A 25881-nucleotide genomic window follows, 5' to 3' on the forward strand; every position below is an offset into this window, starting at 1 on the left:
CACAGTATCCTCACTGTATCTGCACAGTAAACACACGGTATCCTCACTGTATCTGCACAGTAAACACACAGTATCCTCACTGTATCTGCACTGTGAACACACTGTATCCTCACTGTATCTGCACAGTAAACACACAGTATCCTCACTGTATCTGCACAGTAAACACACAGTATCCTCACTGTATCTGCACTGTGAACACACTGTATCCTCACTGTATCTGCACAGTAAACACACGGTATCCTCACAGTATCTGCACAGTAAACACATGGTATCCTCACTGTAAACACATGGTATCCTCACTGTAAACACATGGTATCCTCACAGTATCTGCACTGTAAACACATGGTATCCTCACTGTATCTGCACTGTTCCCTCAAACTCCGCCAGAGCTGACGATCCCTTCTTCAGTCGCAAGGGGGCATTGCAGTCGCCGTGCTGCGTGATGACGTCGGATCAGGAAGTGTGAACCCGGAAATGGAGGTTGGAGTCGGGGCCGCAGGTGGGGGCTCGGGCTCGGTCAGGGGTCTTGGGGCCGGTGGCGGCTGCGGGTCGGTGACTGTGGGCTGGAGCAGCCCGGGGGGGCGGGGAGGGGAGAGGGAGGAGGAGGAGGAGGAGGGGGAGAGGGAGGGGGAGGGGGAGGAGGAGGAGGAGGGGGAGGGGGAGGAGGGGGAGGGGGAGGGGGAGGAGGAGGAGGGGGAGGGGGAGGAGGAGGAGGGGGAGGAGGAGGGGGAGGGGGAGGAGGAGGGGGAGGGGGAGGAGGAGGGGGAGGGTGACTGTGGGCTGGAGCGCAGGCTCTCTGAGGGATTGAACAACAACAACATACTGCTGCCTGGCGGGTCGGGCAGCATCTGTGGGCAGAACCTCGCATTCAACAGAGAGCTGGATAGAGCTCTTAAGGATAATGGAGTCAGGGGGTATGGGGAGAAGGCAGGAACGGGGTTACTGATTGAGAATGATCAGCCATGATCACATTGAATGGCGGTGCTGGCTCGAAGGGCTGAATGGCCTCCTCCTGCACCTGTTGTCTATTGTCCGTAACCGCTTTGGGGTGGGGAACCTTCAGACCGCGAGGAGTTCGTAGGATCAGGTCTTCGGGGTCCACGGGGTGAATGTGTGGCAGCCAACAGTGATGGGAGAGTGAGGGGTCAGTGTGTGAAGGGTTAAAGTGTGGTGGTGGGGGGGGGGGGGGGGGGTTCAAAGGAGATCAGCGTGGGGTCAGTGGTGTTTGTAACAGGCACAGGAGCTGATACAGCTTCAGTGTTGTTGGAGCCAGTGCCTCACAGTGCCAAAGACCCGGGTTCGATCTTGACCTCAGGCGCTGTCTGTGTGGAGTTCATAAGAGATAAGAGCAGAATTAGGCCATTCGGCCCATCAAGTCTACTCTGCCATTCAATCATAGTGATACAGTGTGGAAACAGGCCCTTCAGCCCAACTTGCCCACACCGGCCAACAATGTCCCAGCTACACTAGTCCCACCTGCCTGCGCTTGGTCCATATCTCTCAAAACCTGTCCTATCCATGTACCTGTCTAATTGTTTCTTAAACAATGGGATAGTCCCAGCCTCAACTACCTCCTCTGGCAGCTTGTTCCATACACCCACCACCCTCGTGTGAAGAAGTTACCCCTCGGAATCGTATTAAATCTTTTCCCCCTTCACCTTAAACCTATGTCCTCTGGACAATCATGGCTGATCTATCTCTCCCTCCTCACCCCATTCTCCTGCCTTCCCATAACCACTGACACCTGTGTTACCTCTGCCTTAAATATATCCATTGACTTGGCCTTTGCAGCCTTCTGTGGCAAAGAATTGCACAGATTCACCACCCTCTGACTAACGTTTGCCTGTTCTCCCGGTGACCGTGCGGGTCTCCTTCCACATCCCAAAGTCCTGTGTGGGTTTGTAGCTTAATTGTCCCTCTGTAAATTGCCACTGGTGTGTAGGGAGTGGATGAGAAAGTGGGACATCATAGTGGGACACGGGTGTGAATGGGTTATCGATGGTCAGCGTGGACTGGGTGGGTAGAAAGGCCTGTTTCCGTGCTGTATTTTTCAGCTTGTGAGACTCCGGAGTTAGCTTGAGGGGTTGTGGGTGAGTGAATGAGCCAGGGGTAAGGAAAATCGGCGCTCATGTTTGTAACAAATTCTTTCCATTCTCTGTGGTTTAGTCTCAAACGTTGAAGATTTTTAAAGTATCCTCGTGACGCGCGTGGGACTGAAGATGTCGTCGGGTTGTGGAAGTTTACCAGAGCTGGCACAGCAGGTAAACTGCCCACTTGTGTTATGTATTTCCCAGAGCAATAACGGCAATGGAGAAAGTAATTAAACAGTAATTTGCCAACTCATTTTGAACATTGTACACCTCCCTCACTGACATAAAATGGCTGCAGCCGAACAAAACTGTGTCCCAGCCAAGTCCCGTGTCACCCTCTGATCTGTGGGATTCCTCCGGGTGCTCCGGTTTCCTCCCACATCCCAAAGACGTGCGGGTTTGTAGGTTTATTGGCCCTCTGTAAATTGCCCCCTAGTGTGTAGAGAGTGGATGCAAAAATGGAATAACATGCAAATGCGTGATCAGTGGTCAGCAGGGACTCAGTGGCTGTGTCTCTTAAACAAAGTGAAATAAAGTGCTGGAGGAACTCAGCAGGTCAGGCAGCATCTCTGGAGGGAACAGACAAATGTTGTTCCCAATCTACCGCACACGCGCGCACCCGTGACGTTCCTGGCACCCAGGGACACTCAATTTAGTTTATTGTCACGTACACCGAGGTACAGTGAAAAGCTGGGGGAAAAAAAACTACAGATGCCGGTTTAAATCGAAGGTAGACACAAAATGCTGGAGTAACTCAGCGGGTCAGGCAGCATCTCGGGAGAGAAGGAATGGGTGACGTTTCGGGTCAAGACCCTTCAGTGTCTGAAGAAGGGCCTCGACCCAAAACGTCACCCATTCCTTCTCTCCCGAGATGCTGCCCGACCCGCTGAGTTACTCCAGCATTTTGTGCCCACCAGCAGTGAGAATCTTTCGGTGCCTGCCATCCAGTCAGTGAAAAGACAATACATGATTACAATCGAGCCATTTTTAGTGCATGGGTGCAATGATAAGGGATCATAGTTAAAGCAAGTAAAGTTGCTGGAGGAGTAGAGATTTAAGAGTGTGGAGCGATTGTAATATGTGATTGGAGATCAGCTTCTGGAGCCAGCATGCAAATAGTCATCTGGGTTGGGCACCAACTTGGCACACATGCGTGTAAGATGCCGGCACATACACACGGAAGTTAACCGTTCAGGACAATTCACCTACCCGTCCATTCAGTTTGATCCCTGCCCCTCCTCACCCATCCTCCCCATTCCCTTCCACCCTCCAGCTTCACATTTCACCCCCCTCTTCTGACACCATTCTGTCTCCCTTTCATCCCCATCCTTTGTCACTTGCTCCTCCCAACTGCCGCTCAATCTGTATCTACCTGTCTTCAGGGAGGAACTGCAGATGCTGGTTTCAACCGGACAGACACAAAGTGCTGGAGTAACTCAGCGGGTCAGGCAGCATTTCGGGAGAAAAGGGATAGGTGACGTATCGGGTCGACACCCATTTTCGGACTGAGAGTCGGGGGAAAAAAGTATCTATCTATTATATTCACAAAATGCTGGAGTAACTCAGCGGGTCGGGCAGCATCTCAGGGGAGAAGGAATGGGTGACGTTTCGGGTCGAGACCCTTCTTCAGACATCTCGACCCGAAACGTATAAAATTATTAAGGGGTTGGACACGTTGGAGGCAGGAAACATGTTCCCAATGTTGGGGGAGTCCAGAACCAGGGGCCACAGTTTAAGAATAAGGGGTAGGCCATTTAGAACTGAGATGAGGAAAAACTTTTTCAGTCAGAGAGTTGTGAATCTGTGGAATTCTCTGCCTCAGAAGGCAGTGGAGGCCAATTCTCTGAATGCATTCAAGAGAGAGCTAGATAGAGCTCTTAAGGATAGCGGAGTCAGGGGGTATGGGGAGAAGGCAGGAACGGGGTACTGATTGAGAATGATCAGCCAAGATCACATTGAATGGCGGTGCTGGCTCGAAGGGCCGAATGGCCTCCTCCTGCACCTATTGTCTATTGAAACGTCACCCATTCCTTCTGTCCAGAGATGCTGCCTGACCTGCTGAGTTACTCCAGCATTTTGTGAATAAATACCTTCGATTTGTACCAGCATCTGCAGTTATTTTCTTACTCTTACTTTATCTATCTATTATATGTTAGGCCTTGTCCCATCCCCAGTTTCTTCCCCCATCTATAATCATCCTGAAGAAAGGTCCCAACCCGAAACATCATTTGTCTGCTCCCTCCAGAGATGCTGCCTGACCTGCTGAGTTCCTCCTGCATTTTGTTTCACTATGTTTAAGAGACACAGCCACTGAGTCCCTGCTGAGCATTGATCACCCATTCGCATGTTATTCCCTTTTCGCATCCACTCCCTTCACACTAGGGGGCATTTTACAGAGGGCCAATAAACCTACAAACCCGCACGTCTTTGGGATGTGGGAGGAAACTGGAGCACCCGGAGGAAACCCACGCGGTCACAGGGAGAGCGTGCAAACTCCACACAGACAGCACCCGAGGTTGGGATGGAACCTGGGTCTCTGGTGCTGTGAGGCAGCAACTCTACCTGTTGTGCTACCTTGCTGTCTACACTTTGCTCAGGACTTTCCGCGGGTCCTTGCATCTGAAGAAGGGTCTCGACCCGAAACGTCCCCCATTCCTTCTCTCCAGAGATGCTGCCTGTCCCGCTGAGTTACTCCAGCATTCTGTCTGTCTTGCGTCTACAGCTTGTGTCTGCTAGACTGGCTGCTTGTCTCTCCTGCACCCTCCTCTCTCTATCCCCCCACACGTGCCTGCCTCTCCGCTCTCTCCTCCTCACTCCGTCGCTTCATTTTGGATCAAACTGACTCTGCCTTTGCCCTCTGAAGATGGCTCTGTGGAACTGGCTGAACCGTGACGATGAGACAAGCAAACAGCTACTGAAGATGGTGACCGGGGCCAGAGTTGCTCACTCTCTTCTACAGTGCCTGACAGGACAGGACAAAATAGACCTGTACAAGGTAATGACTGAGCCAGCCTCTGATTGATATGGGAGGCCATTCGGCCCATCAAGTCACTGTTGCATAGAAAACAGGTGCAGGAGGAGGCCATTTGGCCCTTCGAGCCAGCACCGCCATTCATTATAATCATGGCTGATCAACCACAATCAGTAACCCGTGCCTGCCTGCTCCCCATATCCCTTGATTCCGCTAGCCCCTAGAGCTCTATCTAACTCTCTTTTAAATTCATCCAGTGAATTGGCCTCCACTGCCCTCTGCGGCAGAGAATTCCACAAATTCACAACTCTCTGGGTGAAAACGTTTTTTTTCATCTCAGTTTTAAATGGCCTCCCTTTTATTATTAGACTGTGGCCCCTGGTTCTTGATTCCCTCAACATTGGAAATATTTTTCCTGCATCTAGCTTGTCCAGTCCTTTTATAGTTTTATATGTTTGTGTAAAATCCCCTCTCATCCTTCTAAATTCCAGTGAATACATGCCCAGTCTTTCCAATCTTACCTCGTATGACAGTCCCTCCATCCCGGGCAAGAGCAAGGATGTCCTTCCTCAAATTAGGGGACCAAAAGTGCACACAATGCTCCAGATGTGGTCTCACCAGTACAACTGCAGAAGGACCTCTTTACTCCTTGCCTTATCAGCATTCCCCTTCACTAATTTATACTGAACCTATTGTCCCTTGTCTGAGGAAGGGCCTCAAGCTAAAATGTCACCCGTTCCTTTTCTCCAGAGATGCTGCCTGACCCGCTGGGTTACTCCAGCAATTTGTGTTTATCTTCTATTGTCCCTACGTTCCCAATCAATACCACCTTCACCTGCACAATGGGGGTGATTTATAGCAGCCATTTAACCTACCAATCCGCATGTCTTTGGGATGTGGGAGGAAACCAGAGCACCCGGAGGAAACCCATGTGGTCACAGGGAGAATGTTACAAATTCCGTACAGGCAGCACCCGTAGTCAGGATCGAACCAGGGTCTCTGGTGCTGTGAGGCAAAGACATGTCCACCTTGTGACATTGTGGCATAACAGCTCCGGAAACAAAGTCCAATGGCGCAGAGGGTGAATCAGGCTGTACCGTAGCTAATGGATGTACTGTTTGGAAGCCGGATAACAGAGGGGAAGAAGCTATTCCTCAATCTAGTGGTGGGCACTTTCAAGCTTCTGTATCTCCTGCCTGATTGGAGCAGGGAGAAGAAGGAATGCTGGCGGTGGGATGATGGGTGGTGAGTGTGTGCTTTCTAGGTCCTTGGCGATTGTTTGATTATTGATTGATTGATACTTTATTCATCAGCTCATAAGTTCTAGGAGCAGAATGAGGCCATTCAGCCCGTCTAGTCTACTCCGCCATTAAATCATGGCTGATCTATCTTTTCCCCTCGACCCCATTGTCCTGCCTTCACCCCATAACCCCTCACACCCTCACTAATCAGAAATCTGTCAATCTCTACCTTAATATCCATTGACGTGGCCTCCACAGCCATCTGTACGCAAGTGCGGAAAACGTCACCACTTAAAGGGTGCTGACCAAGTTACAAAAGTATTCAATATAATCCCTCTTCCTTCTTTTCCCCCCGGGTCCCACTTAGTTCTCTCAGCGTCCGTCCCCCCCCCCCCCCCCCCCCGTGCCGGATTCCTGTTTGTTCTATTCCCGCCCCCCCACACGGGTCCTTCCTTGTTCTCTTGCGGCTCCCCCCCCCCCCCCCCCCCCTGTGCCTGGTCACTTCTTGTTCTCGGCAGCGGATCCACGACCGACGACATTGGGTGAAGCTCGCAGATATTTGCCACTTCCAGGGAATAACTGCACCCCGTTCATCTCCACAGAGAGAATGTATCCTGGGCATGGCGGACTTTGTGAAGAAGCATCCTCGCGCGTCGCAGTCTGCGCTGAACGACGAGCTGAAGAAGCAAGTGCTGCTGTTCGCGGCTAGGGTCCACGCCCTGGGATAGCCCCCGTCAAACACCGGACTGCAGGACGATCCCAGAGCCGCGCAGCACAGAAACGGACCCTTCGGCCCATCACGCCCATGCCAGCCCATCTATACTCATCCCACGCTGACCTTTCCCACTGAGCGGTGGGACCGTGGACCTGGGCATCTCTTCTTGATGCTGCTTGGGTAAATGTTCCGATGCATTCCGACCATACGTCTGTCCTTGTGACATTTCCTGTTGACTCTTGGAATAAAACCCATGGTAATTTGAAGCTTGCCAACAATGTGCTTTGATGCTGGTGCCTTAATACGGAGCCTAGACTAATACATTGTGATAGTTATATTAATGTATCATTTCCACTATGAAATGATAACATATCCTGTAAACACTCTACTAAGCAAGATTCAATCTCTGTAAACTAACCATTTCCTTGCAGATTTGAATATGTCGTCTTCTTGTGATATTGAAATCTTTACATTTAAAAAAATTATAATCCTGCTAGTCCCACTGAGACCAGAAGGGGGTCCATTGAATTGTGGCGTATGTGTCAGGACTTGAAGCCACCTTCTAGTGTTGATCCGTCAGCCATCCGAGGACGGGGAAAGCTTGGAGGCTGAGATCTCAGTTGCAGTGGACACAAGTGCTGTACCACAGGACTTTACATTCAATGTCCATTAGTGGAAGGGTGTGGAGGCTTTGGAGAGGGTGCAGAAGATGTTTCCCAGAATGCTGACACAAGGGACTGGGCGGAGGCCGGGAGGCGTCGCTGTGGGTGGAGGCCGGGCTGTGGGAGGAGGCCGGGAGGCGGCGCTGTGGGAGGAGGCCGGGAGGCGGCGCTGTGGGCGGAGGCCGGGCTGTGGGCGGAGGCTGGGAGGCGGCGCTGTGGTAGGAGGCCGGGAGGCGACGCAGTCGGTGGAGGACGGGAGGCGGTGCTGTGGGTGGAGGCCGGGATGTGGGCGGAGGCCGGGAGGCGGCGCTGTGGGTGGAGGCCGGGAGGCGGCGCTGTGGGAGGAGGCCGGGAGGTGACGCAGTCGGTGGAGGCCGGGAGGCGGCGCTGTGGGAGGAGGCCGGGCTGTGGGCGGAGGCCGGGAGGCGGCGCTGTGGGTGGTGGCCGGGCTGTGGGCGGAGGCCGGGAGGCGGCGCTGTCGGTGGAGGCCGGGCTGTGGGCGGAGGCCGGGAGGCGGCGCTGTGGGCGGAGGCCCGCGACGGGCGGAGCCGCGAAGGGCAGCCGCTGTTTTGCGGCTCGGGCTGAAGATGGCGGCTGAGGGCGGGGGGAAGGAGCTGAACGAGATCAAGTCGCAGTTCCGCACCCGGGAAGGAGCCTACAAGCTGCTGAGCCTGTCCGAGTACAGCCGCCCCAACCGGGTGCCGCTCAGCGCCACGCAGGGCACCAACCCCGTGCGGGTCTCCATGGTCAACGTGCACGACCAGAGCGGCAGCGGCGACCGCATCTGCTTCAACGTGGGCCGGGAGCTCTACCTCTATCTGTACCGGGGGCCCAGGAAGGTGAGGCCGGCGCTGGCCCGGAGCGGGGGGAGGGAGGAACCGGGAGAGATGTACCCAGACTGCGGGAACCGAGTCCAGTCCGGAACAGTGAGAGGAACCTAGCCTGGTCCGGGGGATGGAGGGTCCGGGGGGGTGAAGGGTCCGGGGGGGTGGGTGAAGGGTCCGGGGGGGGGTGAAGGGTCCGGGGGGGGGGGGTGAAGGGTCCGGGGGGGTGAAGGGTCCGGGGGGGTGAAGGGTCCGGGGGGGGGGGTGAAGGGTCCGGGGGGGGGGGTGAAGGGTCCGGGGGGGGGGGGTGAAGGGTCCGCGGGGGGTGAAGGGTCCGGGGGGGTGAAGGGTCCGGGGGGGTGAAGGGTCCGGGGGGGGGGGGGTGAAGGGTCCGGGGGGGGGGTGAAGGGTCCGGGGGGGGGGGTGTGAAGGGTCCGCGGGGGGTGAAGGGTCCGGGGGGGGGGGTGAAGGGTCCGGGGGGGGGGGGGTGAAGGGTCCGGGGGGGGGGTGAAGGGTCCGGGGGGGGGGGAAGGGTCCGGGGGGTAAAGGGTTCGGGGGGGTGAAGGGTCCGGGGGGCGAAGGGTCCGGGGGGCGAAGGGTCCGGGGGGTGAAGGGTCCGGGGGGGTGGGGGAGAGAGATTTACCGAGCCCAGGAGATCGGGGCAACCAAGCCCAGTCCGGGAATGGAGGGGCGGTAGAACCGAACGTGTAGGAAAGAACTGCAGATGCTGGTGTAAATGGAAGGTAGACACAAAATGCTGGAGTAACTTAGCGGGACAGGCAGCATCCCTGGAGAGAAGGAATGGGTGACGTTTCGAGTCGAGACTCTTCTTCAGACTGATGTAGAACCGAGCCGGGTTCGAGGGGAGAACGGGAAGAGGGTGGACAATCCGGGGGAGACTCGAGGAATGGAGCATAGGAGGCTGTCACCGAACCCGGCCCGGGAGAGAAGGGAGGACCGGTCCGAATCCTGTCTCACCACCATTCCCCCGCACTGTGGTCAGAACAAGGCTGAGATCAGACAACGATGGCTGGATCGGAGAGGGAGGTCAAACGTTGAGATAGAATGGGAATCAAGTGTTACTGATAGGGTGGAGATGATTCAAGGGTTTGCAGGTTAATCGGCCTCTGTAAACCCACCTCTCGAGTGGATGAGAAAGCGGAATAACAGAGAACGAACGGGTTATCGATGATCGGTGCAGATGTGGTGGGCTGAAGTGCCTGGGATATTTCCATGTTGTCTTCTAAACTAACTAAACTACTGCAACCTTCTCAAGGGCAATTAGATTCAGGCGATAAATCCTACGGTCTGCGAGCAATGTCCAGATCTGTAACGTGAATTTATTTAAATAAAAGTTATGCTGGGATTAAGTAGGGGAATGCTCCCCAAGTTTGGGCCTGGACTGGGCTGGGATGGGTTACTTTAGGCCTGGTAGCCCGGGGTACATCTGCTGCCGATAAATAACTTGGGGGCAAAAGGCATCAGTTAAATGCAGGAGGCCAGGAAAACACCTGATCCCATCAATGGAATTGAATGGGAAAGGATTACTGTTTTTGACAGGGGGTTGGACAGCAAGATTCAAAGCGTGTCAACAATGAGATTTTAAGTGAGAAAAGGAAAGGGAGGTATTAATAGGGAACAAAAGTCTGGAGGTGTCAATGTGGAAAAACAAACTGCGAGAGGAACTCAGTGGATCAAGCAGCAGAAATGTGAGGTGTTACATTTTGGTAAGTCTAACATGGCCAGGACCTATAAAGTGAATGGTAGGGCTCTGGGGAGTGTTGTAGAGCAGAGGGATCTAGAAGTCGCAGGTAGGTCAAAAGGAGTTTGGCACATTAGCTTCATCCATCAGTGTATTGAGTATAGTTGGGAGGTCATGTTGAAGTTGTATAAGATGTTGGTGAGGCCGTATTTAAAGTATTGTGTTCAGTTCTGGGCACCATGTTATAGGAAAGATGTCAAGCTGGAATGGGTACAGAGAAGATTTACAAGGGCCTGTTTCCACACTGTATCACTCTCTGACTCGATCTGTGGGTGAAACGTAATCAGCAACGTTTTGGGTCAAATAATCTATTTACAAAAACAATGGCGAGTGAAATTGATAGGACAGTCCGAAGAAGGGTCTCGACTCGAAACATCACCTATTCCTTTTCTCCAGGGATGCTGCCTGACCTGTAAAGTTACTCCAGCTTTTTGTGTCTTATCTGTGGAGTGAAATGGAGACAGGAGACTAAGGACTAGAGGCTGTAATGTGGAGTAAAAAACAAACAGCTGGAGGAATCTGGATCAGGTGGCATCTGCGGAGGAAATGGACATGTGACGCTTCGAGTTGGGACTCAGGGATCATGGACTTTAGAGACACAGCCCACTGAGTCCGCGCCAACCAGTGATCATCCTGTCCCTACACACTAGGGACAATTTACAATTTTCCCAAAGCCAATTAAACTACAAACATGTACGGTTTTGGAGTGTGGGAGGAAACTGGAGCACCTGGAGAAAACCCACGCGGTCACATGGAGAATGTTCAAACTCCGTACAGACAGCATCCGTAGTCGGGATCGAACCCAGGTCACTGGCGCTGTAAGGCAGCATCTCTTCCGCTGTGCCATTGCACCACATAGCTGGAAAAGAGATAGGATGTGTCTTGCTCGCTTGATTCATGTCTAACTAGATTGAGTTTTTTGGGGTGTCGAAGGAGATTGATGATCATAGGGCAGTGGATGTTGTGTACATAGATTTCAGTAAGGCTTTTGACAAGGTCCCTCATTGTAGGCTGATCCAGAAGATTATGATGATTATGAAGATTATTGAATGTTGATGATAGACACAAAGTGCCGGAGTAATTCAGCGGGTCAGGCAGCATCTCTGAAGCAAAGGAATAGGTGACATTTTGGGGTCGAGACCATTCTTTTTAAACGTTGATGGGTTGGTGAAGGAGTTGCAGACAGTGACGAAGGCTGTCAGAAGATATAGTGGGATATAGATCAGCTGAAAAAATGGGCGGAGAAATGCCAGAAAGAGGTTATCCCGAGCAAGTGTGAGGTGTTGCACTGAGGGAGGTTGAATGTAAGGGGAAAGGTGTAATGACAACACCTTTAACACATTGATGTGCAGAGGGATCTTGGAGTCCAATTTCATAGCTCAGTGAAAATTGGCAGCAAAAGTAGATAAGTAAAGAAAGTGCATGGTGTGCTTGCCTTCATTGCTAGGGGCATTGAGTATATGCCAGGAAATCATGATGCAGCTCCTTTAGGATTTGGCGTTTTGCGTGCAGCTCTGATTGCCCCATTACAGAAAAGATGTGGAGGGTTGCAGAGGAAGGTTACCGATGCACTGCCTGGATTAGAGGGCTTCAGCTACAGGGAGAGGTTGGATAGACTTGGATTGTTCTCTAGAACATCGGAGGTTGAGGGGACACTTGATAAAAATATATAAAATTTATGAGAGGCACCGATAGATAGGGTAGACCGTCAGAACCATTTTCACATGGTGGGAATGTCCAATGCAAGAGGGCATAGCTCTTGGGTCAGAGGGGATGTGCAGGGCAAGTTTTTTTACACAGAGAGTGGTGGGGTCCTGGAATGCATTGCCAGGGGTGGTGGTGGAGGCTGCTACAATAGTGGTGTTTAAGAAGCTTTTAGGTAGGCACGTGGCAGTGCAGGAAATAGAGGGATATGGATCATGTACAGGCAGATGAGACCAGTTTAACTTGGCATCAAGTTCGGCACAAACATTATGGGCCGAAAGGCCTCTTCCTGTGCTGTACTGTTGTGCTCTGTAGGTCAAAGGTTAGCAAATGATAGGTGACATTTCAGGTCAGTACCGTCTATAGACTGATTCAATGTGAAGAAGGATCTTGACCCAAAACGTCACCGGCCCGTGTCCTCCAGAGATGCAGCCTGACCCGCTAAATTACTCCTGCACTTTGTGTTTTATGCAAGTGGGAGGTGGATATAGGTAAGGGGGTTTGATTGGCTGATAAGTGGAGTAAGTCATGAAAGTTAGAGATGAATGGGGTGTTAGATAAGGAAAGAAGTGGAGTGAAATGGAAAGCCAGAGGAAGGAATAGAACCTAGCATCTGGCGAAAGCTGTATAAAAATGGCACAAATACTTATGGTTCAAGAGGTTTCTTTGATAAAATAAGATCGGCAATATTTAGCTGAATGGCCTACATTCAAAACATACCTGGAGTTTTGAAGATAAATTGGATGTAGAGTTTGTCGATTTTGAAATAGTTTTGTTAAAATGTAACCACGCACAATTTACTGGTTTGCAATTTCAAATTCCTACCAACATGTTAGGCTCGACAAATCCCTACGCTCAGTTCGCCTTGGCCTATGCAATCTCCTGGCTGCCAAACATGTGAACTCCCCTTCCCATACTGACCTTTCTGCTCTGGGTTGCCTCCACTGTCAGAGCAAGGCCAAATGCAAATTGGAGGAACGGCACCTCATATTTCACTTGGGCAGCTTACAACCCAGTGGTATGAATATTGATTTCTCTCATTTCAAGTAATCCTTGCATTCCCTCCCTCTCCATCCCTCCCCCACCCTAGAAGTCCTGCTAGTTTCACTGTTCGTATCCCTTTGTTATCTCCTCCACAGCCAACAATGGACCGTTGTGGGCTCCTTGGCCATTGGTGCCAGCTGATTTGTTCTGTACCTTTTCATACCCCTTGCCTGACTCGCAATCTGAAGAAGGGTCTCGACCCAAAACGTCACCCATTCCTTTTCTCCAGAGATGTTGCCTGTCCCACTGAGTTACTCCAGCATTTTGTGCCTATCTTTGGTGTAAATTAGCATCTGCAGTTCCTTCCTAAACAAGTCATAAAGTGGCGACTGGTTTAATTGTTTGCATGGAGGTTCGGCACTGGCTTGACTGAAAGTGGGTATATTATGTTCTCTGTAGGCGGCCGACCTCAGCAAACCCATCGACAAGCGGATCTACAAGGGTACGCAGCCCACCTGCCACGATTTTAACCAGTTCACTGCCTCGCCCGACAGTGTCTCGCTCGTAGTCGGCTTCTCTGCAGGTCAAGTCCAGTACCTGGATCCCATCAAGAAGGAAACCAGCAAACTCTTCAACGAAGAGGTAATGTAATAGTACTTTTTTTGTTGAGATTTGGCTGCAATTTATAACCAGATAGAATGCAGAACATAGAACAATATGGCGCAGCGTTAGAGTTGCTGCCTTGCAGCGCTAGAGACCCGGGTTCGATCTTGACCTTGGGTGCTGTCTGTACGGAGCTTGTACGTTTTCCCTGTGACTGCGTGGGTTTTCTCCGAGATCTTCGGTTTCCTCTCACACTCCAAAGAAGTACAGGTTTGTAGTTTAATTGGCTTGGTATAACTGTAAATTGTCCCTAGTGTGTGTCGGATAGTGTAAGTGTGCGGGGATCACTGGTCAGCACGGACTCGGTGGGCCGAAGGGCCTGTTTCCGCGCTATATCTCCGAAATAAATTAAGTATACCACAATATTTGAGCGAAACATGATGCCAGGTTAAGCTGATCTCATGTGTCTGCACTCGATCCATATCCCTCTATTTCCTACATATGATGGGTCCCTGATGATCAGTATGGACATGGTGGGCCTTTTCTGTGCTGTGTGATTCCACAACTCTTGTCCCTACAACTCTATATTCTGAGTTAACTCTCAATGACTACCTCCTTGAATCATGCTTTACAATTTAGACTTTAGAGATACAACCTGGAAACAGGCCCTATGGCCCACCAAGTCTATGCTGAGCAGTGATTCCTGTACATTAGCACTATCCTACACACTAGGGACAATTTACTTATTTTATCGAAGCAAATTAACCTACAAAACCTCCACGTCTTTGGAGTGTGGGAAAACCCACGCAGTCACAGGGAGAACGTACAAACTCCGTACAGACAGCACCCTTGGTCAAGGTCAAACCCGGGTCTCTGGCACAGTAAGGCAGCAACTCTACCGCCCTTTCAACCAATTATGGTCTTCAGAAATAGCTTTATGTTGAAGTTTGCCTTGAGTACACTTACGATTATTTGCTTAGAAGTCAAGATCCATGCACTATGGAGATCATTGTCTCGAAGTGTTGAGAAAGGGTTTAATTGTCAATGGACCGGTGAAATTCTTACCTGCCGCAACATAGCAAGCTTATAAATGTAATACACGTAGATAAATAATAAACACCATTTCAATAAATAATTACAATACTAGTGCAAAAAAAACAATGGTCCTTGGTACAATCAAAGACAGTCCATAGACGTTCATCGTTGAGGGTGGTGGTGTGCAGTGTTCAAGAGCCTGATGAGATTCTTGGGAACTTGCCAAGCTAGTGACTAAAAACTCCCCAATGACAGCTGTTTAGTTTAGAGATACAGCATGGAAACGGGCCCTGCAGCCCACCTAGTCCATGCGGTTAATGATCACGCATACACTAGTTCTATCCACACTACGGACAATTTACAGAACCAATTAATCTTCAAGCCTGCATGTCTTTGGGATGTGGGAGGAAACCAGAGCACCCGGAGAAAAGCTACGCAGTCACCGGGAGACCATTCAGACAGCACCCGCAGTCAGGATTGAATCTGGTGCTGTAACGCAGCAACTCTGCCACTGTGCTGCCCCACTGTCCTGTGCAAGGGACCTCAGCTCTTCAGTGCTACCAGTTGAAGCTGATGAAGGGTCTCGACCCGAAATGCCACCTATTCCTTCTCTCCAGAGATGCTGCCTGACCCGCTGAGTTACTCCAGCATTTTGTGTCCCATCTTCTGCTAGTTTCCTGCCTGTTTGAGGCTGACGGCTAGATAGAGCTCTAAAGGATAGCGGAGTCAGGGGGTACGGGGAGAAGGCAGGAACGGGGTACTGATTGAGAATGATCAGCCATGATCACATTGAATGGCGGTGCTGGCTCGAAGGGCCGAATGGCCTCCTGCACCTATTGCAGGGGGACAAACATTCTGGCAGGCAGGTTTGCTAGTGCGACACCTGTGGCTTTAAACTAAGTAGTGGGGGGGAGGGGTTAACAAATTGTGAATATGAAGATGAGGTTAAAGGGAATACAGGAGATATTGCAGAAGACTCTCGGAAGAATGGGAACAGAAGTTCTAGAGGGGAAAAGAGATTAAGGGCAGGGCCATTTGTGACCGATGTGAGAGGGGAGGTAAATACAGAAGTTAAAGTGTTGTACTTAAATGCGCGTAGTTTAAAAATAAAGTGGATGAGCTTGAGGCTCAGTTAGTCATGGGCAAGTATGATGTTGTAGGGATCACTGAGACATGGCTACAAGAGGACCAGGGCTGGGAACTGAATATTCAGGGGTACACAACGTATAGAAAAGACAGACAGGTGGGCAGAGGGGGTGGGGTTGCTCTGCTGGTAAGGAATGATATTCATTCCCTTGCAAGGGGTGACATAGAATCAGGAGATGTTGAATCAGTATGGATAGAAATGAGGAATTGTAAGGGTAAAAAGACCCTAATGGGAGTTATCTATAGGCCCCCAAACAGTAGCCTCGACATAGGGTGCAAGTTGAATCAGGAGATAAAATTGGCGTGTCACAAATGTAATGCTACGGTGGTTATGGGAGATTTCAACATGCAGGTAGACTGGGAAAATCAGGTTGGAAATGGACCCCAGGAAAGAGAGTTTGTAGAGTGCCTTTGAGATGGATTCTTAGAACAGCTTGTACTGGAGCCTACCAGGGAGAAGGCAATTCTGGATTTAGTGTTGTGTAATGATCCTGATCTGATAAGGGGACTAGAGGTAAAAGAGCCATTAGGAGGCAGTGATCACAACATGATAAGTTTTACTCTGCAAATGGAAAGGCAGAAGGGAAAATCGGAAGTGTCGGTATTACAGTATAGCAAAGGGGATTACAGAGGCATGAGGCAGGAGCTGGCCAAAATTGACTGGAAGGAGGCCTGAGCAGGGAAGATGGTAGAACAGCAATGGCAGGTATTCCTGGGAATAATGCAGAGGTTGCAGGATCAATTTATCCCAAAGAGGCGGAAAGACTCTAAGGGGAGTAAGAGACACCTGTGGCTGACACGGGAAGTCAAGGACAGCATAAAAATTAAGGAGAGGAAGTATAACATAGCAAAGAAGAGTGGGAAGACAGAGGATTGGGACTCTTTTAAAGAGCAACAAAAGTTAACTAAAAAGGCAATACGGGGAGAAAAGATGAGGTACGAGGGTAAACTAGCCAATAATATAAAGGAGGATAGCAAAAGTTTTTTTAGGTACGTGAAGAGGAAAAAAATAGTCAAGGCAAATGTGGGTCCCTTGAAGACAGAAGCAGGGGAATTTATTATGGGGAACAAAGAAATGGCAGACGAGTTAAACCGTTACTTTGGATCTGTCTTCACTGAGGAAGATACACACAATCTCCCAAATGTTCTAGGGGCCGGAGAACCTAGGGTGATGGAGGAACTGAAGGAAATCCACATTAGGCAGGAAATGGTTTTGGGTAGACTGATGGGACTGAAGGCTGATAAATCCCCAGGGCCTGGTGGTCTGCATCCCAGGGTACTTAAGGAGGTGGCTCTAGAAATAGTGGAAGCATTGGAGATCATTTTTCAATGTTCTATAGATTCAGGATCAGTTCCTGTGGATTGGAGGATAGCAAATGTTATCCCACTTTTTAAGAAAGGAGGGAGAGAGAAAACGGGTAATTATAGACCAGTTAGTCTGACATCAGTGGTGGGGAAGATGCTGGAGTCAATTATAAAAGACGAAATTGCTGAGCATTTGGATAGCAGTAACAGGATCATTCCGAGTCAGCATGGATTTACGAAGGGGAAATCATGCTTGACAAATCTACTGGAATTTTTTGAGGATGTAACTAGGAAAATTGACAGGGGAGAGTCAGTGGATGTGGTGTACCTCGACTTTCAGAAAGCCTTCGACAAGGTCCCACATAGGAGATTAGTGGGCAAAATTAGAGCACATGGTATTGGGGGTAGGGTACTGACATGGATAGAAAATTGGTTGACAGACAGAAAGCAAAGAGTGGGGATAAATGGGTTCCTTTCGGAATGGCAGGCAGTGACCAGTGGGGTACCGCAAGGTTCGGTGCTGGGACCCCAGCTATTTACGATATACATTAATGACTTAGATGAAGGGATTAAAAGTACCATTAGCAAATTTGCAGATGATACTAAGCTGGGGGGTAGTGTGAATTGTGAGGAAGATGCAATAAGGCTGCAGGGTGACTTGGACAGGTTGTGTGAATGGGCGGATACATGGCAGATGCAGTTTAATGTAGATAAGTGTGAGGTTATTCACTTTGGAAGTAAGAATAGAAAGGCAGATTATTATCTGAATGGTGTCAAGTTAGGAAGAGGGGATGTTCAACGAGATCTGGGTGTCCTAGTGCATCAGTCACTGAAAGGAAGCATGCAGGTACAGCAGGCAGTGAAGAAAGCCAATGGAATGTTGGCCTTCATAACAAGAGGAGTTGAGTATAGGAGCAAAGAGGTCCTTCTACAGTTGTACCGGGCCCTGGTGAGACCGCACCTGGAGTACTGTGTGCAGTTTTGGTCTCCAAATTTGAGGAGGGATATTCTTGCTATTGAGGGCGTGCAGCGTAGGTTCACTAGATTAATTCCCGGAATGGCGGGACTGTCGTATGTTGAAAGGCTGGAGCAATTAGGCTTGTATACACTGGAATTTAGAAGGATGAGGGGGGATCTTATTGAAACATATAAGATAATTAGGGGATTGGACACATTAGAGGCAGGAAACATGTTCCCAATGTTGGGGGAGTCCAGAACAAGGGGCCACAGTTTAAGAATAAGGGGTAGGCCATTTAGAATGAAGATGAGGAAGAACTTTTTCAGTCAGAGAGTGGTGAAGGTGTGGAATTCTCTGCCTCAGAAGGCAGTGGAGGCCAGTTCGTTGGATGCTATCAAGAGAGAGCTGGATAGAGCTCTTAAGGATAGCGGAGTGAGGGGGTATGAGGAGAAGGCAGGAACGGGGTACTGATTGAGAGTGATCAGCCATGATCACATTGAATGGCGGTGCTGGCTCGAAGGTCTGAATGGCCTACTCCTGCACCTATTGTCTATTGTCTATTGACGACGGCTTTTCTCTCTGTTCCCACTGCAGAGGTTCATCGACAAGACCAGGGTGACCTGTTTGAAGTGGATGCCTGAGTCCGAGAGCCTCTTCCTGGTGGCCCACACCAGCGGCAACCTCTACCTCTACAACGTGGACCACCCGTGCGGGACCACCGCCCCCCACTACCAGCCGCTGAAGCAGGGGCCCGGCTTTTCTGTCTACACCTGCAAGAGCAAGTCCAGCCGCAACCCGCTGCTGAAGTGGTCAGTGGGCGAGGGGGCGTTGCACGAGTTTGCCTTCGCTCCGGACGGGAAGCACGTGGCGTGCGCCAGCCAGGATGGCAGCCTGCGGGTCTTCCACTTTGATTCGATGGAGCTGTACGGCGCCATGAAGAGCTACTTTGGTGGCTTGTTGTGCGTGTGCTGGAGCCCGGACGGGAGGTACATCGTGACGGGCGGCGAGGACGACCTGGTGACCGTCTGGTCTTTCTGGGACTGCCGGGTGATCGCCAGGGGTCACGGTCACAAGTCCTGGGTCAGCGTGGTGGCATTTGACCCGTACACGAGCAGCGTGGACGAAGGGGAGCCACCAGAGTTCAGCGGCAGTGACGAGGAATTACAGGAACCCGCGCTCCCCCTTGCCCGTGATCGCACCAACAGCACTTTATCCCGACTCTCCAAGCACAACTCCACGGAGGGGCGGGCTGCCGGAGTCACCTATCGCTTTGGCTCCGTGGGCCAGGACACCCAGTTTTGCCTGTGGGATTTGACGGAGGACATCCTCTTCCCCCACCAGTCCCTCTCGCGGGCTCGGACGCACACCAACGTGCTGAGCACCACGGTGCCGGGCTCGCTGAGCGGTGGCAGCCTGGCGTTGGAGGCTGGCACCGCCAACTGCGTGCCCCACTCGCTCTCCCGCTCCAACAGCCTGCCCCACCCAGCGGTGGCCAACGCTAAGGGCCACGCGGACGGCCCCGCGCCCTTCTCCGTCAGCAAGTTCGCCACCCTGGCCTACCACGAGCGCAAGGTCAAGGGCGCAGAGAAGGACCACAAGCGCAACCACAGCATCGGGCACGTCATCAGCAAGAGCAACGATAAGCTCCACATGGTGACCCGTGCCAAAGCCGACACGGCAAAGACCCTGGGCACCACACTGTGCCCGCGCATGGACGAGGTGCCCTTGCTGGAGCCTCTGATCTGTAAAAAGATCGCACACGAGAGACTAACGGTGTTGATATTTCTGGAGGACTGCATAGTCACTGCCTGCCAGGAAGGCTTCATTTGCACTTGGGCACGGCCAGGTAAAGTGGTGAGTATGGGAGGCATGGGGACAGGGCAGAGGCATCGTCTCTGTAACCTCCTCCTGCCTTAGAACCCCTCTCAGATGTGTGTGCTCCTCCAATACTGCTTTCCTTTGACGGCGCTGGACCTGTACTCGCTGCAGTTTAGAAAAATGAGGGGGGAGACCTCATTGAAACTTACCAAATAGTGAAAGGCCAGGATAGAGTGGATGTGGAGAGGTTTCCACTAGTGGGAGAGTCTAGGACCAGAGGTCACGGCCTCAGAATTGAAGGACATTCCTTTAGCAAGGAGATGAGGAGGAATTTCTTTCATCAGAAGGTGGTGAATCTGTGGAATTCATTGCCACAGAAGGCTGTGGAGGTCATCAGTGGATATTTTTAAGGCAGAGATTCTTGATTAGTATGGGTGTCAGGGGTTATGGGGAGAAGGCAGGAGATTGGGTTAAGAGGGAAAGATATATCAGCCATGATTGAATGGCGGAGTAGACGTGATGGGCCAAATGGCCTAATTCTGCTCCTATCACTTATGAACCTATTCTGCTCCCCCCCCCCCCGTCAGCGGCGGTAAAAAGTGTGGCAACTCTAAACCCCCCTCCTTTTACAATGCTGCTTGAAAACCAGCCCCTTTGACCAAGTATAATACCTTCTCACACAATATGTAGGAAGGAACTGCAAATACTGGTTGAAACCAAAGATAGACACAAAAAGCTAGAGTCATTTAGCGGGTCAGGCAGCATCTGGAGAAGAGGAATAGGTGACATTTTGGGTCGAGACCCCTCTTCAGACTGAGTCAGGGGAAAGGTAAATGAGAGACATAGATGGTGATATAGAGAGATATAGAATAAATGAATGAAAGATATACAAAAAGTAACTGATCAAGGAAAGGTTGAGCACACTGGTCCATTGTTGGCTGTGGACTAGGTGATAACGAGTTCTCCAGAGATGCTGCCTGACCTGCTGAGTTACTCTAGCTTCTTGAGTCTACCTTCTCAACACAAGGGTGTCTTGTGTTGGCTGGCAATTGACAGACTGCAGAACAGTTTGTGATGTTAAAGGATGCTACATTACAGCAAGTGACCACACATTAGAATCACATTGCTCTTTGGCATGTTCTGAGGTGGTGAAAGGCGCTAAAAATATGTCATTTCATGTATAAATGCACGTTAGTGTAGCTTTTAATTGATCAATTGATTACAGTGGCAAAGTGTATATGAAAGGCTTATCAACATTCAAGAGTGTTTAATTGTCATATGTACCCACAACAAAATGACATTCTTACTCGTAGCAGCATTATAGGCCTGTAAACACAATACACACAGGTAATATATAAAAAGAAATTAATAATCATTATACATGCAAAAACCCAAAAGTTCTTAGTGCAACCAAAGACAGTCCATCGATGTTCATGGTTGAGGTTTGTGTCGTCTAGAGCCTGATAGTTGCTGGAAAGAAACTATTCTTCAACCTGGCAGTCACGGTTTTCAAGTTCCTGTTCCATCTTCCCTATGGTAGAAGCGAAATGTGAGCATGGCCAGGGTGATGTGGGGTCTTTTGGTCCAAATATCCTCTTGGGTAGCTTAGTCACATTTTGTCAGATCATGCTCTTGCGATGCACTTTGATACATTTTGCTGTGTTTAAGACACTAAATTCAAGATGTCTGCGCATAAAATTCTGCCAAATATCCTGTGAGAGGTGGTGGATTTGGGAGAAATTTAATGTGTCTGTCTGTTTCCTTCTTGCACCTTCCGATCATTTACTCGGGGTTTTTTACCTCTGACTGTCTCCTTCTCTGTTTAGACTTTAGAGCCACAGCGTGGAAACAGGCCCTTCGGCCCACTGAGTCCACACCGATCAACAATCACCCCGTACACTAGTTCTATTCTACAGACCAGGAATAATTTACAATTTACAGAAGCCAATTAAGTAACAAACCTGTACTTCATTTAATGTGGGAGGAAATTGGAGCACCCTGCGACAACCCACGCAGGGAGAACACAAACTCCGTACAGACAGTGCCCATAATCAGTATCGAACCTGGGTCTCTGGCTCTGTGAGGCAACACCTCTACTGCTGCCCCACTGTGCAGTCCCAATCCACCCTCTCATGAAGATGCAACCTTTGTTTTGACCCTTATAATAATTATGTTGCTCCAGTCAATAATAGTCATCCAGCACTGAAAAAAGCTCTTTGGCCTAACTCGTCCTTGCTACCAGATGTCCCATCTATGCTAGTCCCATTTGCTCTTGATTAGCCCATATCCCTCTAAATCTTTTCTATCCACATACCCGTCCAAATGTCCTTTAAATGTTGGAATGGAATGGAGTACTTTATTGTCACATGTGACGAGGCAGTGAGATTCTTTGCTTGCATACCCAATGTATGCAAATAGCAGCCACCTATGGCACTGACAAAGTTATAAAGCACGCTGGCACTTCCTTTTGTTCTCTCCCCACCCCCTATTGTGCCTGCCTCAACTACCGTCTATGGTTTATTTAGAATCTATATCCACAAGGCTGCATGTGCTTTGTGTTTCTTTGATTAACAAAATATCTCACACAAACCTGAAATTAATGGTTGATTTAGCATGAGTTCATCTTTTAGCCAGGAGCTGTTAAGTTTGCCACCTCTTGTACGCAGGAGTGTGTTATAACAGCTTGATCCGAGAACTGATTCATTCTAATCTGGCAGTGTGTTACCAATGAAACATCTTCAACCTTATAAATCATAGGGAATACAACCAAAGGACATATAATTTCTCCACTTTAATTAAGAATATAAAGCATGGGAGTAGGCCATTTGGTCTTTCATGCCTACTCCACAATTCAAGAAGATCATGGCTGATCCTTTCCATATGAGCACTTTCGGCCTAACTCAATATCTGTAGATTCCCTTAATAACTAAAAATCTACATGCTTCTGTAAGCGTACACTATTTCTTTGGAATCAAGGTATCATTTGGCTAAATGTGTAGTTCACTCTTCCGAAGACCATGATAGGTCTGATGTCCAGGATTGGTCACTAGGTGCAGATAAGTTTATTGCCATGTGTATCAGGCTGCATCGAAATTCCTTGTTGGCACGAAGCTCAGAGTAAACGCAGCCCAGACCATCACGCAAACCAACCTCCCTTCTATTGACTACATCTACACACCATGCTGCTTCGGCAAGGCCACCAGCATAAATCAAGGACCAGTCTTATCCCATTCCCTCTTCTCCCCTCTCCCATAGGAAAGAGAAGTGTGAATACTCACACCTCCAGATTCAGGGACAGATTCCTCCCAGCTGTTATCAGGGAACTGAACCATCCTCTCACCAACTGGAGAGTTGTACTGACCTACCATCTACCTAATTGGAGGCCCCAAGACTATCTTTAATTGGATGTTATCTTGCACTAAACATTTCCTTTATCCTGTATCTGTACACTGGATGGCTTGATTGTAATTATGTTTAAGTCTGACTCTATAGCACACAACAAAAATGCTTTTCACTGTACCAGGGTACACGTGACAATAAACTAATCTAAAACAGTATGTATTATACTATTAAATACATCAATGAATGTGAAGCAGCAGAATGGTGCAGATATTGCAATGCAAACTGAAGAGGTGCAAAGAAACACTAGAATATAACAGCGGAATAACTCATTGAGGTAGAGTTAACAGTAAGAGAACATGGCACCACCTCCGGGGTTTGTGAAAGATGTGATTGAAGAATCCGTTAGGTGTGGGGAAGAAGTTGTCCTTGATAAAAGCAAAAGGCCAGGGCAGCGGGTCTCCTTGACAATACTTCCAGCCTTCCTGATACAATGCACCGTAAAGGTGGACTGAATAGCAGGAAGTAACAAGGCTGTGTTCACCATTCTCTGAAGATTCAGGCGGTCACGAGCAGGGTAGTCCTAACAGGCTGAAATGCATCCTGTCAGAATACTTTCTAGAGTGCATCTGTAGAAGTTTGAGAGAATCCTTTTCGACATGCTGAATCTTCTCAGATGCCTAAGAATGTGGCAGCACAATTGCGCAGCGGTAGTATAAGAAGATAACTGCAGATGCTGGTACAAATCGAAGGTATTTATTCACAAAATGCTGAAGTAACGCAGCAGGTCAGGTAGCATCTCGGGAGAGAAGGAATGGGTTGTGTAGCGGTGGTGTTGCCAGAGACCCGGGTTCAATCCTGACCACGGATGCTATCTGTACATTCTCCCTGCGACCAGGTGGGTTTTCTCCGGGTGCTCTGATTTCTTCCCACACTCCAAAAACATACATGTTTGTAGGTTAATTGGCTTTTGTAAGTTGTCCCTTGTGTGTAGGATAGTGCTAGTGTATGGGGATCGCCTGTGAAAAGCTTTTGTTGCATGCTAACCAATCAGCGGAAAGACAATACATGATTACAATTAAGCCATTCACAGTGTACAGATAGTTAACATTGAGTGTGTGTGAAGTTTGTCTGGAGACAACATAGGAATAGACGGCCTTTCAGTCCATTTACACTATTTCAACCTGATCAGCAGAGAGCATATTGACTGGTTGTCGGGGCCTGATTCAGCACCTTGAACGCCCACGAACAAAGAAGATTGCACAATAAGGTGAACACAGCCCAGTTCATCAGTACACTGACCTCCCCACCATTAAAAGTATCTATACCGGCCAGCATCATCAAAGACCCATGACACCCTGGCCACGCTCTCATTTCACTCCTGCCATCAGGAAGAAGGTATAGGGAATTGAAAACTGTAATATCCAGATTCAGGAGAAGCTTCTTCCCAACAACCATCAGACAATTGAACACTACGAACTCCAACTATACTCCGAGCTACAAACTGCCCTCGATTGCACAAGGGACATTGTTTTTTCCTTTGTGCTACACTGTTTGTTTGTTCGTTCTTATATATTGAACTTTTGTTTATTATGGTGTCCACAAACCACTGTTTACATATCTGTTTTGCTGCTGCAAGTAAGAGTTTTGTTCCATTTTGAGACATATGACAATGAAACACTCTAAAATCTGAATTTTCAACGGAATACAGTTGGAAGAGTGCAGATTTCAATCATGTCTGAAGAAGGGTCTCGACCCGAAACGTCACCCTTTCCTTCTCTCCAGAGATGCTGCCTGCCCCGCTGAGTTACTCCAGCTTTTTGTGTCTATTCCGCATGAAGTGCCTTGTGGAATAAGGTACGCGCACCCATCCCTACCACCTTTTATCTATTGAGTTGTGGTAACCCTCCCCCTCCTCTGTGTTTCTTCCCAGGGTTTACTGTCGGCACAGAATCAAGCTAATTCACCGAGTGGCACTGTGGTGTAGTTGGGAGTCTTCTGCGGACGTACATTCAATTGCGCGCTGCCAGAGCTCTACAAGTATCCAGGCAACTGCCTGTTGAACATCAGAGCTGCTGCTGCCTCAGTGGTCCCAGTTCTTGGATGCCCAATCTGACCAGTCGTGAGCCGAAATGGACTCCTTTATTTATTAATAAATGTTCAACACTAAATCCTGCCGTGGATTTGAACCTCAAATCACGTCTAATTTATGAAACTGTACAGTTAAAATGTAACCCAGAGAGCAAAATCAGGAGCTTTATCAGTGTCTTATTACAGATAGATTATTATATATTGTGCACATAGACAATGATTTAAGGAAAACTAACTAAGAGGCAATCTGTGCAATTCTCACTGCAATCTCGAGCGTGACCACAGAACAATGTATATCCCACAAGTGAGGAATAGGATATGATACAGGTTTGTGTCTGATCTGGTGCGGAAACACGTGAGCAATAGAAGGCTAGGCAGAGCAATCTGCTTTTGCTACTGTTAGTGGAATGAGCAATGTAGAGTTGGTCACTTTTTAAAATTTGCACTTGATCGAATTCTGCGGGAGTGAATTGTGAAGAAGTACACCTGGTGCCATTACCTCTGGCTATAAATATTGTACATGTGATGATTTGCAAGAGATAACAAATGACTGGTTTCACCTTTATTAAAATATTTAAAGTATGTTTCTAATACAGTAAAGTTTCATTTCTTGACTTGTTCCACCCACGAGTA

General features: G+C 49.3%; 1 protein-coding gene and 1 long non-coding RNA gene across 6 annotated transcripts; both read left to right on the forward strand.

The window, feature by feature from the left end:
• The first annotated feature begins 409 nt into the window (after positions 1-409).
• On the forward strand, positions 410-7413 carry LOC144611781 (uncharacterized). 2 transcript variants are annotated; one of them, XR_013549577.1, is made up of 4 exons: positions 410-499; positions 2167-2261; positions 4954-5085; positions 6905-7412. It is a non-coding gene; the product is annotated as an uncharacterized LOC144611781 (long non-coding RNA). The 2 variants fall into 2 exon arrangements; XR_013549578.1 differs by lacking the exon at positions 410-499 and adding an exon at positions 528-548 and having other exon boundaries at positions 6905-7413.
• A 713-nt stretch (positions 7414-8126) lies between these two features.
• Positions 8127-25881, forward strand: LOC144611887 (WD repeat-containing protein 20-like). Of its 4 annotated transcripts, none has more exons than XM_078431220.1 (4): positions 8127-8605; positions 13413-13595; positions 18595-19854; positions 25091-25881. In XM_078431220.1, exons 1-4 carry the CDS (start codon positions 8267-8269, stop codon positions 25142-25144), a joined length of 1836 nt encoding a protein of 611 aa, XP_078287346.1. In that variant the 5' UTR covers positions 8127-8266; the 3' UTR covers positions 25145-25881. The 4 variants fall into 4 exon arrangements, with proteins under 4 accessions (XP_078287346.1, XP_078287349.1, XP_078287345.1 ...); XM_078431223.1 differs by having other exon boundaries at positions 8127-8518; XM_078431219.1 differs by having other exon boundaries at positions 18595-25881.

This window comes from Rhinoraja longicauda, chromosome 41, assembly GCF_053455715.1.
Source record: "Rhinoraja longicauda isolate Sanriku21f chromosome 41, sRhiLon1.1, whole genome shotgun sequence".
Classification (NCBI taxonomy): domain Eukaryota; kingdom Metazoa; phylum Chordata; class Chondrichthyes; order Rajiformes; family Arhynchobatidae; genus Rhinoraja; species Rhinoraja longicauda.